Source organism: Oncorhynchus tshawytscha, linkage group LG22 (genome assembly GCF_018296145.1).
Source record: "Oncorhynchus tshawytscha isolate Ot180627B linkage group LG22, Otsh_v2.0, whole genome shotgun sequence".
Classification (NCBI taxonomy): Eukaryota; Metazoa; Chordata; class Actinopteri; order Salmoniformes; family Salmonidae; genus Oncorhynchus; species Oncorhynchus tshawytscha.
In genome coordinates this window covers 25,596,786-25,612,270 of record NC_056450.1, presented here as the reverse complement: position 1 = coordinate 25,612,270, position 15,485 = coordinate 25,596,786, and the positions used below count along the sequence as shown (strand labels likewise).

Below are 15,485 nucleotides of genomic sequence, written 5' to 3'. Positions count from 1 at the left end.
TTGGGTTATAAAAAAGTATCCGAAACTTTGAACATCCCTTGGAGCACCATTAAATCTATTATTAAAAAAATGGAAAGAATATGGCACCACAACAAACCTGCCAAGAGAGGGCCGCCCACCAAAACTCACGGACCAGGCAATGAGGGCATTAATCAGAGGCAACAAAGAGACCAAAGATTACCCTGAAGGAGCTGCAAAGCTCCACAGCAGAGATTGGAGTATCTGTCCATAGGACCACTTTAAGCCGTACACTCCACAGAGCTAGGCTTTACGAAAGATTGGCCAGACGAAAAGCCATTGCTTAAACACGTTTGGTGTTCGCCAAGGTACTCTGGTCGGATGAGACTAAAATGTAGCTTTTCGTCAATCAAGGAAAACGCTATGTCTGGCGCAAACCCAACACCTCTCATCACCGCGAGAACAACATTCCCACGGTGAAGCATGGTGGTGGCAGCATCATGCTGTGGGGATGTATTTCATCGACTGGGAAACTGGTCAGAATTGAAGGAATGATGGATGGTGCTAAATACAGGGAAATTCTTGAGGGAAACCTGTTTCAGTCTTCCAGAGATGTGAGACTGGGACGGAGGTTCACCTTCTAGCAGGACAATGACCCTAAGCACACTGCTAAAGCAACACTCAAGTGGTTTAAGGCGAAACATTTAAATGTCTTGGAATGGCCTAGTCATAGCCCATACCTCAATCCAATTGAGAATCTGTGGTATGACTTAAAGATCACTGTACACCAGCGGAACACCTCCAACTTGTAGGAGCTGGAGCAGTTTTGCCTTGAAGAATGGGCAAAAATCCCAGTGGACAGATGTGCCAAGCTTATAGAGACATACCCCAAGAGACTTGCAGCTGTAATTGCTGCAAAAGGTGGCTCTACAAAGTATTGACTTTGGGGGTGAATAGTTATGCACGCTCAACTTCTGTTTTTTTGTCTTATTTCTTGTTTGCTTCAGGATAAAAAATATTTTGCATCTTCAAAGTGGTAGGCATGTCGTGTAAATCAAATGATAAAATAGATTTTTTTGGGGTTATTAAGTCCAGGTTGTAAGGCAACAAAATAGGAAAAATGCCAAGGGGGTGAATACTTTTGCAAGCCACTGTACACTATGGAATGAACATGCAATGTGTGAGTGCATGTGTGTGGGCGTGCATGTTTGCCTGGCTGCCTACACACATGCATGTGTTTGTGCCTGTTAGTGTACTGCACTACAAGACACAAACTGTGTGCCTGTGTGTTTGTCTGCACCCTCCTGACCTCAATCCCAGGACATCTCTCCTGGTTTGGGCACCCTCGTAGCTCCTTCCCCCTGAGGTAGCCTGGAGGTTAACTGAGCGTGCCTATCTGTAAAGGCCTAGAGGTTCAGTCTGGCCAAGTAAGAACAGGATCATGTCCTCCAACACATTTGTTAGGCCTTTACCTACTGGGCACATATGTCAATTTAACATCTATACAACGTTGGTTCAACGTAATTTCAATGAAATGATGTGGAAACAATGTTGATTCAACCAGTGTGTGCCCAGTGGGTACTCTTGGTGATGGGGTACTGGGCCTGATTCAAACAACTGGTCAATTCAGTGAGACTGTGTATTCCATTGAGATTGTTATAAAAAAAGAATGGCGGGCATTTGAGGCCAGAATAGTGAAGTGCACACACACACACTCATTCACACACACACACACACACACACACTCACACACACACACACACACACACACACATACTCATTCACACACTCATTCACACACACACACACTCATTCACACACACACACTCATTCACACTCATTCACACACCCACGTATAACTGACACTGCCCAAAACCACCACCAACCCAAACAAAGGACCAGGCCCATTGGGCTGAAACCACATGACATGGCTCTCATTAGCAGTAATAGAATCAGCACAGGGACATGTAGGATGAGGTTACACCACCTAGCTCGGTTTTACCGGTTCAATCTGGCCTGGACCCACTATAGCCCACCACACTGAGGCTGAATAAGCAGACAGAATACTTCATGCTCAAAAATCAAGGAGATCACTCTGCAGAGAGCATTAAATATCAGCCATACTGTGACTAAACCATTTAACACAATAAGGCTGTGACTGATGCAGATTTTTATGTGAAGTTGGTTCCTGGATCCTAGGTGATGAAATCCCTGTGTTGGTCTGTGGGAACAGGCGTGTTTGTCAATCAGACAGTGTTGTAGCCCCAGCTGATGTAAACCAGGTGTGGTGGTGTTCTGATTCTAAGGGTCTGTGTCTCTATGATAAAGAACATGTCATATCTGAGAGCCCTGTAATGAAGCCCAGTCACAGCAAGGAATCTGGGCACCCTCAACTGAACTCCTGACAGTCCCCCTCAACGGGGGGTGAGGACCCCCTCTAACCTTTCACCCCTCTGATCTTATCTCCTCAGCACCCCAACATTACAATGACTGCTCAACCTATGACCCCCAGATTGAAGCTTGAAATTTAACTCCCTCATGCTCCTCCATGGTAATCTCTCCTAGAGTCAAGTACCTAGAACCTAGTCCACTGCAACCTTCCTCTGCACCATGCCGACCATCTGCTCATCTTCCCTATGCCTGCTATGATAAATCCAACCCCCCTCCCTGTCCATCTCCCCCTGACTCTTTTCCCCCTCTGCCTCTCAAGACCCTGAAACCCCTGTCACGTCCCAGGCCCTTGTTCGGTCTCTCCCATTACGCCTGCCCTCATCTGTGTGTGTGGGTGTGTGTGGTTACTCTTTGCCCTGCCTGACAGTTCTGGGTTAAACAATGTTATTACTAAAGTCTTTCCAGAGGAGCTTCCTGTGACACCCTTACCAAAGGTAAATCCACCGGCCGAGCCCTGTAAATCACACTGTGTGTGTGTGTGTGTGTGTGTGTGTGTGTGTGTGTGTGTGTGTATTTATGTCTGTGTATGCGTGTGTGTACACATGTGTGTGTGTGTGTGTGTGTGTGTTTCCACTGTAGCTGTGTGGTCAGACACCCATATGACGGTGTGTCTCTAGTCTCCGTTAGCTGTGACCTGAAGGAAGCGGCGATGTGACTCCTACAGGGGCCTTTAAAATAACACAGAGGAACAGACAAGCCATAAACGTCAGATAAGTAAAACCATAACTGCCTCTACGCTCCCCTGTAATGGATTCCAGGGTTTATATGGATTATATGTCTGTTTCGGTGGGGGAAAACCAGTCTGGGGATATTAGAACTGTCGATTTTAAACATCTCAGTCAAACAAGAGAAAATGGAGAGGATTTAGAAGTGGCTGATCTTTCTAACATACATATACTTCTGGGATTCCATGTATCTCTTTCTCATTGCCTTTTGCAGATTTGAGCTTAGAAAGGTGTAACAGACAGACTTACACTAACTAGTGTAAACTAGTGTACTAGTGTAAACTGGCAGATATGGCAGGTTGGAGTTGTTTGGCCTGTGTACCAGTGATGGCAGGTTGGAGTTGTTTGGCCTGTGTACCAGTGATGGCAGGTTGGAGTTGTTTGGCCTGTGTACCAGTGATGGCAGGTTGGAGTTGTTTGGTCTGGGCCTGTGTACCAGTGATGGCAGGTTGGAGTTGTTTGGCCTGTGTACCAGTGATGGCAGGTTGGAGTTGTTTGGTCTGTGTACCAGTGATGGCAGGTTGGAGTTGTTTGGGCCTGTGTACCAGTGATGGCAGGTTGGAGTTGTTTGGCCTGTGTACCAGTGATGGCAGGTTGGAGTTGTTTGGCCTGTGTACCAGTGATGGCAGGTTGGAGTTGTTTGGTCTGTGTACCAGTGATGGCAGGTTGGAGTTGTTTGGCCTGTGTACCAGTGATGGCAGGTTGGAGTTGTTTGGCCTGTGTACCAGTGATGGCAGGTTGGAGTTGTTTGGCCTGTGTACCAGTGATGGCAGGTTGGAGTTGTTTGGCCTGTGTACCAGTGATGGCAGGTTGGAGTTGTTTGGCCTGTGTACCAGTGATGGCAGGTTGGAGTTGTTTGGCCTGTGTACCAGTGATGGCAGGTTGGAGTTGTTTGGCCTGTGTACCAGTGATGGCAGGTTGGAGTTGTTTGGCCTGATGTTGGACCAGTGATGGCAGGTTGGAGTTGTTTGGCCTGTGTACCAGTGATGGCAGGTTGGAGTTGTTTGGCCTGTGTACCAGTGATGGCAGGTTGGAGTTGTTTGGCCTGTGTACCAGTGATGGCTGGCCAGTCAGTGATTGTTTGGCCTGTTGTGTTGACACCCCCTGCTGGCTTGATGACTTCACTGCTGCATACTGAATGTGTTCACAAGCAGCTTGGAGTTGTTTGGCCTGTGTACCAGCTGGTTGGACTTGTTTGGCCAGGCCTCTTGGATTGTTTGGCCTGCCAATACAAGACTAAATTCAGAAACCCCTGTGTATCTAACTCCTGTGTACCAGTCCCACTGTGATCACCAGTGAAAGTTGTTTGGCCTGTGTACCACATACCCACACTTAATAAATGCATGGACACAAACACAGACTCCCTCCCATAACACACTCACATAACACACTCACATAACACTGTTATAACCCCATTGAGAGTTATTCCTCTGCCAGAAAAATATCCAAATACCTTGATTGATAACTAAACTACACAGAACAGTATAAATCATGACACAATATTCACAATATTCCCATCGCGCCAATAAAAAAGGATGAGAAAAACACATCTGTATAATTCCATCTGACATGAAAATAATGATATCTACTTAATGATGTCTATAGTATCACAGTGCAAGATGATATCTCCTTAATGATGTCTAAAGTATCACAGTGCAAGATGATATCTCCTTAATGATGTCTGAAGTATCACAGTGCAAGATGATATCTCCTTAATGATGTCTGAAGTATCACAGTGCAAGATGATATCTCCTTAATGATGTCTGAAATATCACAGTGCAAGATGATATCTCCTTAATGATGTCTGAAATATCACAGTGCATGATGATATCTACTTAATGATGTCTGAAGTATCACAGTGCAAGATGATATCTCCTTAATGATGTCTGAAGTATCACAGTGCAAGATGATATCTCCTTAATGATGTCTGAAATATCACAGTGCAAGATGATATCTCCTTAATGATGTCTGAAGTATCACAGTGCAAGATGATATCTCCTTAATGATGTCTGAAATATCACAGTGCAAGATGATATCTCCTTAATGATGTCTGAAATATCACAGTGCATGATGATATCTACTTAATGATGTCTGAAGTATCACAGTGCAAGATGATATCTACTTAATGATGTCTGAAGTATCACAGTGCAAGATGATATCTCCTTAATGATGTCTGAAGTATCACAGTGCAAGATGATATGTACTTAATGATGTCTGAAGTATCACAGTGCAAGATGATATCTACTTAATGTCTGATTTATCACAGTGCAAGATGATATCTACTTAATGATGTCTGATTTATCACAGTGCAAGATGATATCTACTTAATGATGTCTGAAGTATCACAGTGCATGTCAGAGACTGAATCCAGCTATGACTCTAACAGGCCTCTAAGAGTAAAAGTGAACAGTTCAGCTGTCTAAGATACAGCAGACTGACCCACAAAAGAGCTATTGTGTGACCCCCAGCACAACAATGCAGCTTAGTGGTGCTACGAGGTAAAACCATTGGGATCAATAGAAGATTCTAATTAGCCTATATTGGCAGGAGCCCTGCGAGATTAGACACAGGATGTCGATTCGATTTCCTGCACTATCGGCTATTCAAACTAAGTTGATTCACAGAGTAATTGCTAAAATGGCTAAAAGTAAAGACAAACATGGTGGTGAGGGTGGTGGTAGTGGTGGTATTGGTGATGATGGTGGTGGTGTTGAAGGTGGTGGTGATGGTGATAGTGTTGGAGGTGGTGGTGCTGATGGTGGTGATGATGGGGGTGGTGCTGCTGATGGTGGTGGTGCTGGTGGTGTTGGAGATGGTGATGGTGGATGATGCACATCACCAACGTGATCATCTGCATTAAATGTCCTCACAAAAGTGAGCTATACAGGGGTGTTGTGTTTGAATGCTCAAAAGTAAACACTACATCAGTGAAAAAGTGATATTTGTTTCAATTCATTGACAGACAACCAGAGAAGAACAAGAGAAGATTAAAGGTGTTTTCATTTGCTAAAGCAGTGTTGAGCCCAGCATTGCAAAAGTGATACACTGACCCTGCAGCTCCAGAAAATAACATCTCCACAAAGCACACTATAGCCTTCTGCAATGGATCCTGTGTGTGTATGTGTGTGTGTTTGTGTGTGAGCGTGTGGGTGTGCGTATGCGCATGTGTGTGCCCATATGCGTGTAATGCATGTGAATGTATTTTTATAAAATGTTGAAATAATGTAATAATGCGTGTAACAACGTAATCAACCTCAAATAAAAAGCTATTAAAATCCCTGCACATCTGTACACACACTCCACCACTGCAAGCCTTGATGGAGTGAGGCATGCTCTGTCTCGGAAAGTGAGTCGAACTCACGAGGCACCACAAGAAACGAAGCAAACGCCATTATCCAGATTTCCTTTCACTGTCATTAAAGCGGGGAGCAGCTCGTGCGCTCGCCTTCCGCTCTCTCCGCTGAAAGAGAGAAGTGAAAAGTTAAAGAACTTACCTTGAAGTATGCTCCGGCCTTGCAGTACATCCCTTGAAATAAGCACAGAGTAAAAGCTTTGTGAGAAGCCAGGTCTGCAGGGGGCTTTGGACGCCAGCTTTCCATTAGTCCCCTGGGAGAGAAAAGAGAATACATTGTTGGTGAGACATCCAGAAACATGGAATCCATTGATTCAGTTGCTTCTCTGACCCTGGAAGTTGAAGGAAAGTGCTTATGCCTTGGCAGCAGCTATACAGGAGAGATAGAGAGATTACCATGGCTCCCTTTCCACCACTGGGCTTGTGAATGTGATCTATCTGCTGCCGGGGCATTCGGGTGAAATAAATACACAGTTGTATGGCAGTGAATATCAAGACAACATAATACTTTTCAAATAATCAGGAGAGAACGAGGCTTGTTTGACCTAACACTCTCCCCATTGTTCATTCCAGTCTGGGAATAGGACAGGGGGAGCAGACATAACAGATATGGGCACTCAAGGGATTCGGAGTGTGTGGCCGACATGGATGCACACACACACACACACACACACAACAAAGGTATTCCCTTGGTGGCTGCAGAGCTGATCCACCCTGCTCCAGATCTCCCTTCGCCACCATCAAAGGGACTGCCTATATACTGGGACTCTGAGCCCTATTCAATCCAAATCAGGGATCAGTTTTAATTAACAACTTTATAGACAAATTCCAGTGCAGCATTAAAGCAAGTTGGATTCAATGTGAAGCGGAGTATTTGTGTTACACATTTTAAATGTGCTTTTCATTAATTAAACACTAATTCAACATACATTTGTCCAATACATGAAAGTTGTTTTTATTTATCCTGTAGACCCGGTAGACTAAGTACTAGCAGGCGTGGTTTGGTAGGGTCCTCACTACAGGGGGCAGTGGAGGTATCTACTGGAAGCAGGTGGAAGTTATCTGATCTGAATTTTCTCTCCACTAACTGGGAATGACACTCAAACTGCCAGAGGGCACAGATAATTTAATGAGGGCTCATTGTGTGGGATAAATGATGCTGCCTCCACACGCACACAGACGACAAAAACACACCAGTTGAGTGTGTGTGATACACTTTAGTTACAGTGGAAAGCTTCAGCTCCATTTAAATAACTTTAGAGCTGTACTATGGTGATATCCATACCACACATATGTCACTCCTGGTAGCCTAATGACGATGATAATTCAAGCGTACCATGGAAATACAAATGCATCTATCATTTTCCAACAATGCGGAATCCAGGCGACCCTAGAACACGCCGCTGGGCTAGAGGAGGCAGACTGCAAGTTATGTGTGGGGAAGACAAAACCCAACTGCGCCCTACTATAAGCCGGAAACACCAAGCAAGTTTGGTACACCAAAACGGTCCCTCTTACTGGATTGCGGAGAATGTAATTAGTTATTGACGTATAGCAAATTAAACATTCGCCTTTTTATACTTTAAGGCTATATTTGGAGCTGGACATAGGACATGAGTAAAATATTTGTTTCAATAAAGTTGGCTCATATAACAAACGAGTTAAGGATAGGAAATTACTTAAAACAAAAGCTGAATATTCCTAATAGCCTAAGTAGCTAACTAGTTGCATTAGCGAGTGGCATTTGTGAGGTTTCGCGTTAACGTTAGACTAACAGTTCCGTTAAAATAAGGAAATAAAAACAGACAGCATTTCGCACCATTATCACTCGCTCAATGAATATCAAGGAAAGTAACAAGATAATACATAGCCCATGTAAGGGTATCTAGTGCACGGCATCAATTCAGTCAGAATTTGATTGAGGGGTAAAGCGGCGGTGAGAATATTCATAAATCATTTCCTCCAGCCTACCCTTTACGCTATACATTATTCGTGTTAGGCTAATACGAAATGTTTTGAGACCAGGTTGAGTGTTGTGTGAGAAAACGAACGACAGTTCTCATTCAATGGCAGATCTTGTTGGGGGAATAATATTAAATATAAAGGCTGACGTTGCGCTTCGAAAAGAAAGCACTTGTTTTGGAGAACAAGTCAGTCGAAATAGAATAAACAAGTTCAGGATCAACCCAAAACATTTTAACTGTCTCAAAAAATGTACGCTCTGTAACACTGTGAGCAGCATAGGAGCGAAACACTTCCATAATGTTACAGTAAAATGGGAAATCTCACCCAAAACGTGGCCAGTTGTAAGGCTGCTGTCAGCATGAGAATGGAGACAGTTTTCATCGTTGCAAGCAAGCGGAGGCTGCTTGAGCTGGAAAAGGCTAAAAGGCTCGTATTTCTTCTCTGGTAATTGTAGAATTTCCCCGCGGTGTGATAGCTGGTTTGTTCCCCCTGTGCTCCGCACTTCCAGTGGTAAGCTCTTCAGAAGTAGAAAGCCCGTCCCTACTCCCCTCGCTCTCTCATCTGTAGGTGAAGAGCGTTGCTCAGCTCAGCACCAAAGAGCAAAGGCATCGACGCCAGCGTCACTCCAACCCCTCCTCTCGTCCGGCGCCGGAGAATCCCACTTAAAGACACACAGTGGAGTGGTAGTTAAATCAAGCTACCTGATTCCCTGGCTTCCGCTATTGCCCTAACGTTGGATGAGAGTTTCCCCTAATTACCGTAAAGGGGACACACGAGTGATTTGTTCGCTAACCCTAACAATTTCCTTAACCCTTTTCCTCAGTTTCCTAACCTGCTGCGTAAATTCGAACCTGAAAGTCACTTCGGTAGCGAAGTGGCGTGAAAATAGTTTTTCCGTCTGTAAAGGGTGAGGTAAGCTATTCATATTTATTATTCCAATGCTATACTATCGCAATTCTCCACTTGCATCGTGTGTGTGTGTGATATGTAATAAATAGGTAATTTCGGTAATAATATAAAATGTTGAGACTAACAAACCATCACAGTCAACCATATCCACTGAAATGGTAATGTTACAGATATCATATACACTGTGTCCACTACTGTCCGTGTGTATTGGTGTTCTCAACATTCTCCTAACGTTGCATTTACCATAAAATGCCTACACGGAACACAAACCGGCTGCGCGCGTGCGCTGCCGTGCATACATTTATTTTGCCCCCCACACTAAACACGATCACGACACGCAGACGCTCGTTGGCGCATGCTAGCAGTGTGGGTGCAATCATTAAATAACATGGATTTCTATATTTCATTTGCGACGCACGGGACATGTCAGGTCTGGTCAGCATGTTGCAAAATAAATGTAGAAATCCTTGTTATTCAATTATTGCACCCACACTGCTCGTGCTGCGACACCATATAAGTTAAATGATGAAAAAGCGATCACCATATAAGTTAAAGATGAAAAAGCCTGGAAGGAGGAGAGATGACTAGAAACGATTCTGTTGGCCGTTTTATGTGTGGATTAATTGTCGGAGTAGAGGTCCTTGTGCATTTCAGGTAAAATAACAACTCAATGTTTATATCCCAGGACAAATTAGCTAGCAACAGCAAGCTAGCTAAATAGGAGAAATTAACGTTAGCTAGCAGGTGCAAGCTAATATTACGAGCTAAATTGCCATACATGTTTAATAATGCTTTTCGACCTGTCCCCAAATTAATGTCATTGGTTCAGAGTTTGTTTTGATATTTTAACCTGCGTGTCGTGATCGCGTTTGGTGTGGGGGGGCAAAATACATTTATGCAAGATAGAGCACGATGGCGCACGCGCGCAGCCGGTTTGGGTTCCGTGTTAGCTAGCCATTTAGGTCTGTGGGCCACTAACCACGGAGACGTTGAGCTCTCTCTGATTGACAGCTCTCTCTCCACATCGGAAAGGTGCAGGGCTATGAGCCAATGGGTTAATCCCATCAAAAGCAGAATGAATGTGTGTTAACCAACGCCTGCTCATTTCCCTCATTTACAAGCAGGTGTTTTACCACCTCTCCCTCTCATCTAAATCCTCTGGTGCTGGGGATGAGCTATGACACTTATATCACTGGGCCCTTTTACTATCTGCTGGTGGTGTGGTTGGGATTGGGTCCTGTCCTGTTAGATGCCTTGATTGACAGACTTGGTTGCTGAGCTCTGTGTGTGACCGATATGCTATGGAACCAGGGTTGTCTGCTTTCAAGACTGTGTTAGATGATGCCTAGGCATTGGCTGAGGGAGCTAAATGCAACTATTTAGGTCTCAAGTACACTCACCAAGGTGGAGATGCCTCACTTATCAAGTTCTGGTAGGATTTGATTTGAAAGCCAGTCACTGACATCCAGCAGCTGTTTTCTCCTCACAAACAACCCTTACATGCTGACCAGACTGCACACGTCTCGTGCACTGCAAAATAAATTTAGAAATCCTTGTTATTCAATTATTGCACCCACGCATGCCAACGAGTGTCTGCGTTGCCAAGGGCTAAAATAGAACACATTCCTATTTCTGACGCAGATCGCGCTGAAAGTCCTGCCTCTACCATCTCCTCATTGGTTTATAGAAGCAGGTACCCACGTGCCATCTCCTCATTGGTTATACCCACATGGGTGAATGAAAGACAAACTGTTTTGCCAGTAGTCGTGGTAATACAATGAAAGTTTAGATGCGATGACCATATAAGTTAATGGATGAAAAAGCCTGGAAGGAGGAGAGATGACTAGAAACGATTCAGTTGGCCGTTTTATGTGTGGATTAATTGTCGGAGTAGAGGTCCTTGTGCATTTCAGGTAAAATAACAACTCAATGTTTATATCCCAGGACAAATTAGCTAGCAACAGCAAGCTAGCTAAATAGGACAAATTAGCTAGCAACAGCAAGCTAGCTAAATAGGACAAATTAGCTAGCAACAGCAAGCTAGCTAAATAGGACAAATTAACGTTAGCTAACAAGAGCTAATTTGCCATACATGTTTAATGCTTTTTGACCTGTCCCCCAAATTAATGTCATTGGTTCAGAGTTTGTTTTGATATTTTAACCTGCGTGTCGAGATTGCGTTTGGTGTGGGGGGGGGCAAAATACATTTATGCACGATAGCGCACGCGCGCAGCCGGTTTCAGTTCCGTGTTACCTGCTTAACTCCCTACTTTACTGATCACGGCTGGGGTGGTTTATTATGTCACCTTATATTATTCAAAACACTCCAGTAATCTCCTGGTAAACATGGAGACAGCCTGGGACTGATGGCAGAATGACAGAGTAGTGGAGACAGGTGGCATTGCGCTCAGACCTCAGTAAGCACTTTCTCAGGGGCCGAGTCGCCCCAGCTTTACTCATAGTAATGATGCTTTCATTACCCAGGCCGCCATTGGGATGCTAGACATGTCCCACACACACACGCACGTACACATAGACATACACACACTCACACAAACACCGAGCTGGAATTGACTGATTAGGCAGCAATTCTTCCCCTTGCGTCTCTCTCTCCACTCAGCTTGGAGCCCATTAATGCAAATTACAGCCAAAAACAAGAGACAACAAAAAAGATCATGTGAAAAAGTAGGCTTTTACAACAGGTAGATTTCTGATAAAAAAAACTGTTGTGCTGCCAAATTTTTCTCTCTTTCTGTTTCTCTCTCTCTCGTTCTTTCGCACACTCTTAAGTTCTGCCATTAGCTACTGCTGTAGTTCTCCACTGACTCCCTCCACAGTATCTGTTAATAGGGAGAGCAAACAAGTCAACACAGTGGCACTTCCATGGAGAGGTGGATCCCTCCAGAGGAGAAAAGGGAATCAGGATATGATCCCATCTATTCCAGTATCCTGTGTCACTGCCTGGGCTTGACCCAGCAGGCGCAGTGCTCAGACGATGATGGATTCAGAGACTAGTGGACAGCTCTGGAACAAACACAGGGAGAGAGTAGGGATATTCCAGGCATGGGGCAACAGGGTACGCCATTGTTCGATTTCCCACAGTAGAAACAAATGCAGCTGGATAACCTTAGCGTCAGGGAAAGGACATGGTGCCCAATCATACTGAGACAATATAAAACTTGACCTCATGAAGTTGAGAGAGTATTTTGTAACCAGAAAGCATTAAAAGGTCTACATGGGAGATAAATGTGGGTTGGTAAGAGTGTGACATTGTGTCGTCGTTTTGTAAATCATATTTTCCTTAGCGTTATGGGACTTGTTTTAAGTTGTATAGTGACGTGTCATAAAAATCTGTCTTAACAGTCAGACTTTTTTTACTACATGTTTGCAAACACACCCTCACACAGACATACACAAACATACGCTCATCAAAAAAAAAGGGTTCCAAAATGGTTCTTCGCCTGTCCCCATAGCGGAACCATATATATACATATTATATTTAAAAAACTTTTTTTTTTAAATGATTCTACAGATCAGGTAGAGTGCAGAACATACAGATCCCCTACCAAATCAAACCCACCCCAACCCCACCATGCTCTAACAGAGCCCCACCCCAAAACCAGACTTTAAGCAGGTATGATATACAATGAGTAATATAATCAAATAGCTTTGTATTTTTTTTGTTATATCATAAAACAAAAAGTAAAAAATAGTAAAAATAATGATACAAATTCTCCTTTTGGGTTGGTTTATGGAGTTGTAAAATTAACTGGGTCCATGTCTTCGGTATGACGCTACAAGCTTGGCACACCTGTATTTGGGGAGTCACTCCCAATCTTCTCTGCAGATCCTCTCTAAGCTCTGGCAGGTTGGAAGGGGAGCGTCGCTGCACATCTATTTTCAGGTCTCTCCAGAGATGTTTGATCGGTTTCAAGTCTGGGCTGTGGCTGGGCCACTCAAGGACATTCAGAGACACTTGTCCCGAAGCCACTCCTGTGTTGTCTTGGCTGTGTTCTTAGGGTCGTTGTCCTGTTGTTCTGTACTTTGCTCCGTTCATCTTTCCTTCGATCCCACAGTCCCTGCCACTGAAAAACATCCCCACAGCATGATGCTGCCACCACCATGCTTCACCGTAGGTGTAACCAATGTCAAATGGCTAACTAGTTAGCGGTGGTGCGCGCTAATAGCATTTCAATCGGTGACGTCACTCGCTTTGAGACCTTGAAGTAGTGGTTCCCCTTGCTCTGCAAGGGCCGCGGCTTTTGTGGAGCGATGGGTAATGATGCTTCGTGGGTGACTGTTGTTGATGTGTGCAGAGGGTCCCTGGTTCGAGCCCGGGTAGGGGCGAGGGGACGGACTAAAGTTATACTGTTACATAGGGATGGTGCCAGCCTTCCTTAAGATGTGGAACTTGGCATTCAGGCCAAAAAGTTTCATCAGACAAGAGAGTCTTGTTTCACATGGTCTGAGAGTCTTTAGGTGCCTTTTGACAAACTCCAACCGGCCTGTCATGTGCCTTTTACTGAGGAGTGGCTTCCATCTGGCCTCCAGCACTCTAGTTATACCAATAGGAGGCTCTGGCATGGAGTGTTATTTCACTCATTCAGGGGAGGGTGTTTTTCCCTTACATTACAATCAAACACATACTCACACACGTGCATTAATGCACAAATGTAGAAGCGCACACACATGCACTCAAAAAGGCTATTTGATTGCATTTCCTATTTGATTTGACCTTTAAGGTTTTTGTGTGGTCTGTTTTCCAGACTTGTGGACTCTGTCATTCAGCGTGGGACGGTGAGTAAATTCTTCCATTCAATTATCGGAGCCTTTGCACAATAAAAATACCATCTGGGTGCTAGCAATAGATTAGTTTAAGGCCATACAAAATTATTAAACCATTCCCAGTGAAAGAGTCTCTGTCCCCCTTTAAAAGATTCTGACTTTTTATGTTTGTTACAAAGCTAGAGAATGCTGATGCACTGGGCACCAGAGCCTGTGCCCTCTGGAACACCACGACCGGACGCCTACCAAGGGTCAGGAGAGGGGGAGGGATCTCCTGTCTGACCCCCGACGACCACCCTCTCTGCCCAAATGGTTTATTCATATACCAGGCTACCACTATGAGAACAGACACAGGGCAGTGTACTATGCACAGGGCTTAACTCCTAACATGGCAGCCTGTGAGGTACTGGTACTGTAGCTATGGTACATTTACTGCATAATACCACGACCTACTGGAGGGTCAGAGCACAGCGGGCAAACTGTTTGAAATGACAAACTCAAAGACAAATCCTCACACACATAGGTAGACCGACAGTACAGCAAAGTATTTTTCATAGTGTCGACACATGCCCTCCAGAAATCCAAACCCAGGAACATATGGCTGCATCTCATTCAGCAGACACTGCTCACCTCCAATCCACCTTAGCACATTACTTTAGGGGCTAACACATACACAGACATGCGCATACATAGAATTGACATGAACGCGCATGCACACAAACACACACACACAATTAATTATTGATTGATTGATAAACGGATAGATAGATACCGTTGAAGTCGGAAGTTTACATACACTTAGGTTGGAGTCATTAAAACTCGTTTTTCAACCACTCCACACATTTCTTGTTAACAAGCTATAGTTTTGGCAAGTCGGTTAGGACATCTACTTTGTGCATAACACAAGTAATTTTTCCAACAATTGTTTACAGACAGATTATTTCACTGTATCACATTTCCAGTGGGTCAGAAGTTTACATACACTAAGTTGACTGTGCCTTTAATTAAACAGCTTGGAAAACTCCAGAAAATGATGTCATGGCTTTAGAAGCCTCTGATAGGCTAATTGACATAATTTGAGTCAATCGGAGGTGAACCTGTGGATGTATGTCAAGGCCTACCTTCAAACTCGGTGCCTCTTTGCTTGACATCATGGGAAAATCAAGAGAAATCAGCCAAGACCTCCCGAAAAAAAATTGTAGACCTCCACATGTCTGGTTCATCCTTGGGAGCAATTTCCAAATGACTGAAGGTACCACGTTCATCTGTACAAACAATAGTACGCAAGTATAAACACCATAGGACCACGCAGCCATCATACCGCTCAGGAAGGAGACGCA

The 15,485-nt window shown here is 44.2% G+C and overlaps 1 protein-coding gene and 1 long non-coding RNA gene across 2 annotated transcripts in view; one reads left to right on the top strand and one right to left on the bottom strand.

Annotated features, from left to right (window-relative positions):
- The window catches only part of LOC112222178 (cadherin-4), a 519,051-nt gene extending 509,943 nt beyond the window's left edge, over window positions 1–9,108 (bottom strand). Inside the window, exons 1-2 of the mRNA XM_024384851.2 lie at window positions 8,776–9,108; window positions 6,629–6,740 (exon numbers count right to left, since the gene is read on the bottom strand). Of these exons, the coding sequence (XP_024240619.2) occupies window positions 6,629–6,740; window positions 8,776–8,832 (169 nt within the window). The 5' untranslated portion in view covers window positions 8,833–9,108. The remainder of the gene's footprint in view (window positions 1–6,628; window positions 6,741–8,775) is intronic.
- Window positions 9,109–9,122: 14 nt separating this feature from the next.
- On the top strand, window positions 9,123–14,958 carry LOC121840454. Its single transcript, XR_006079644.1, has 3 exons — window positions 9,123–9,363; window positions 14,127–14,157; window positions 14,325–14,958. It is a non-coding gene; the product is annotated as an uncharacterized LOC121840454 (long non-coding RNA).
- Window positions 14,959–15,485: the final 527 nt, after the last annotated feature.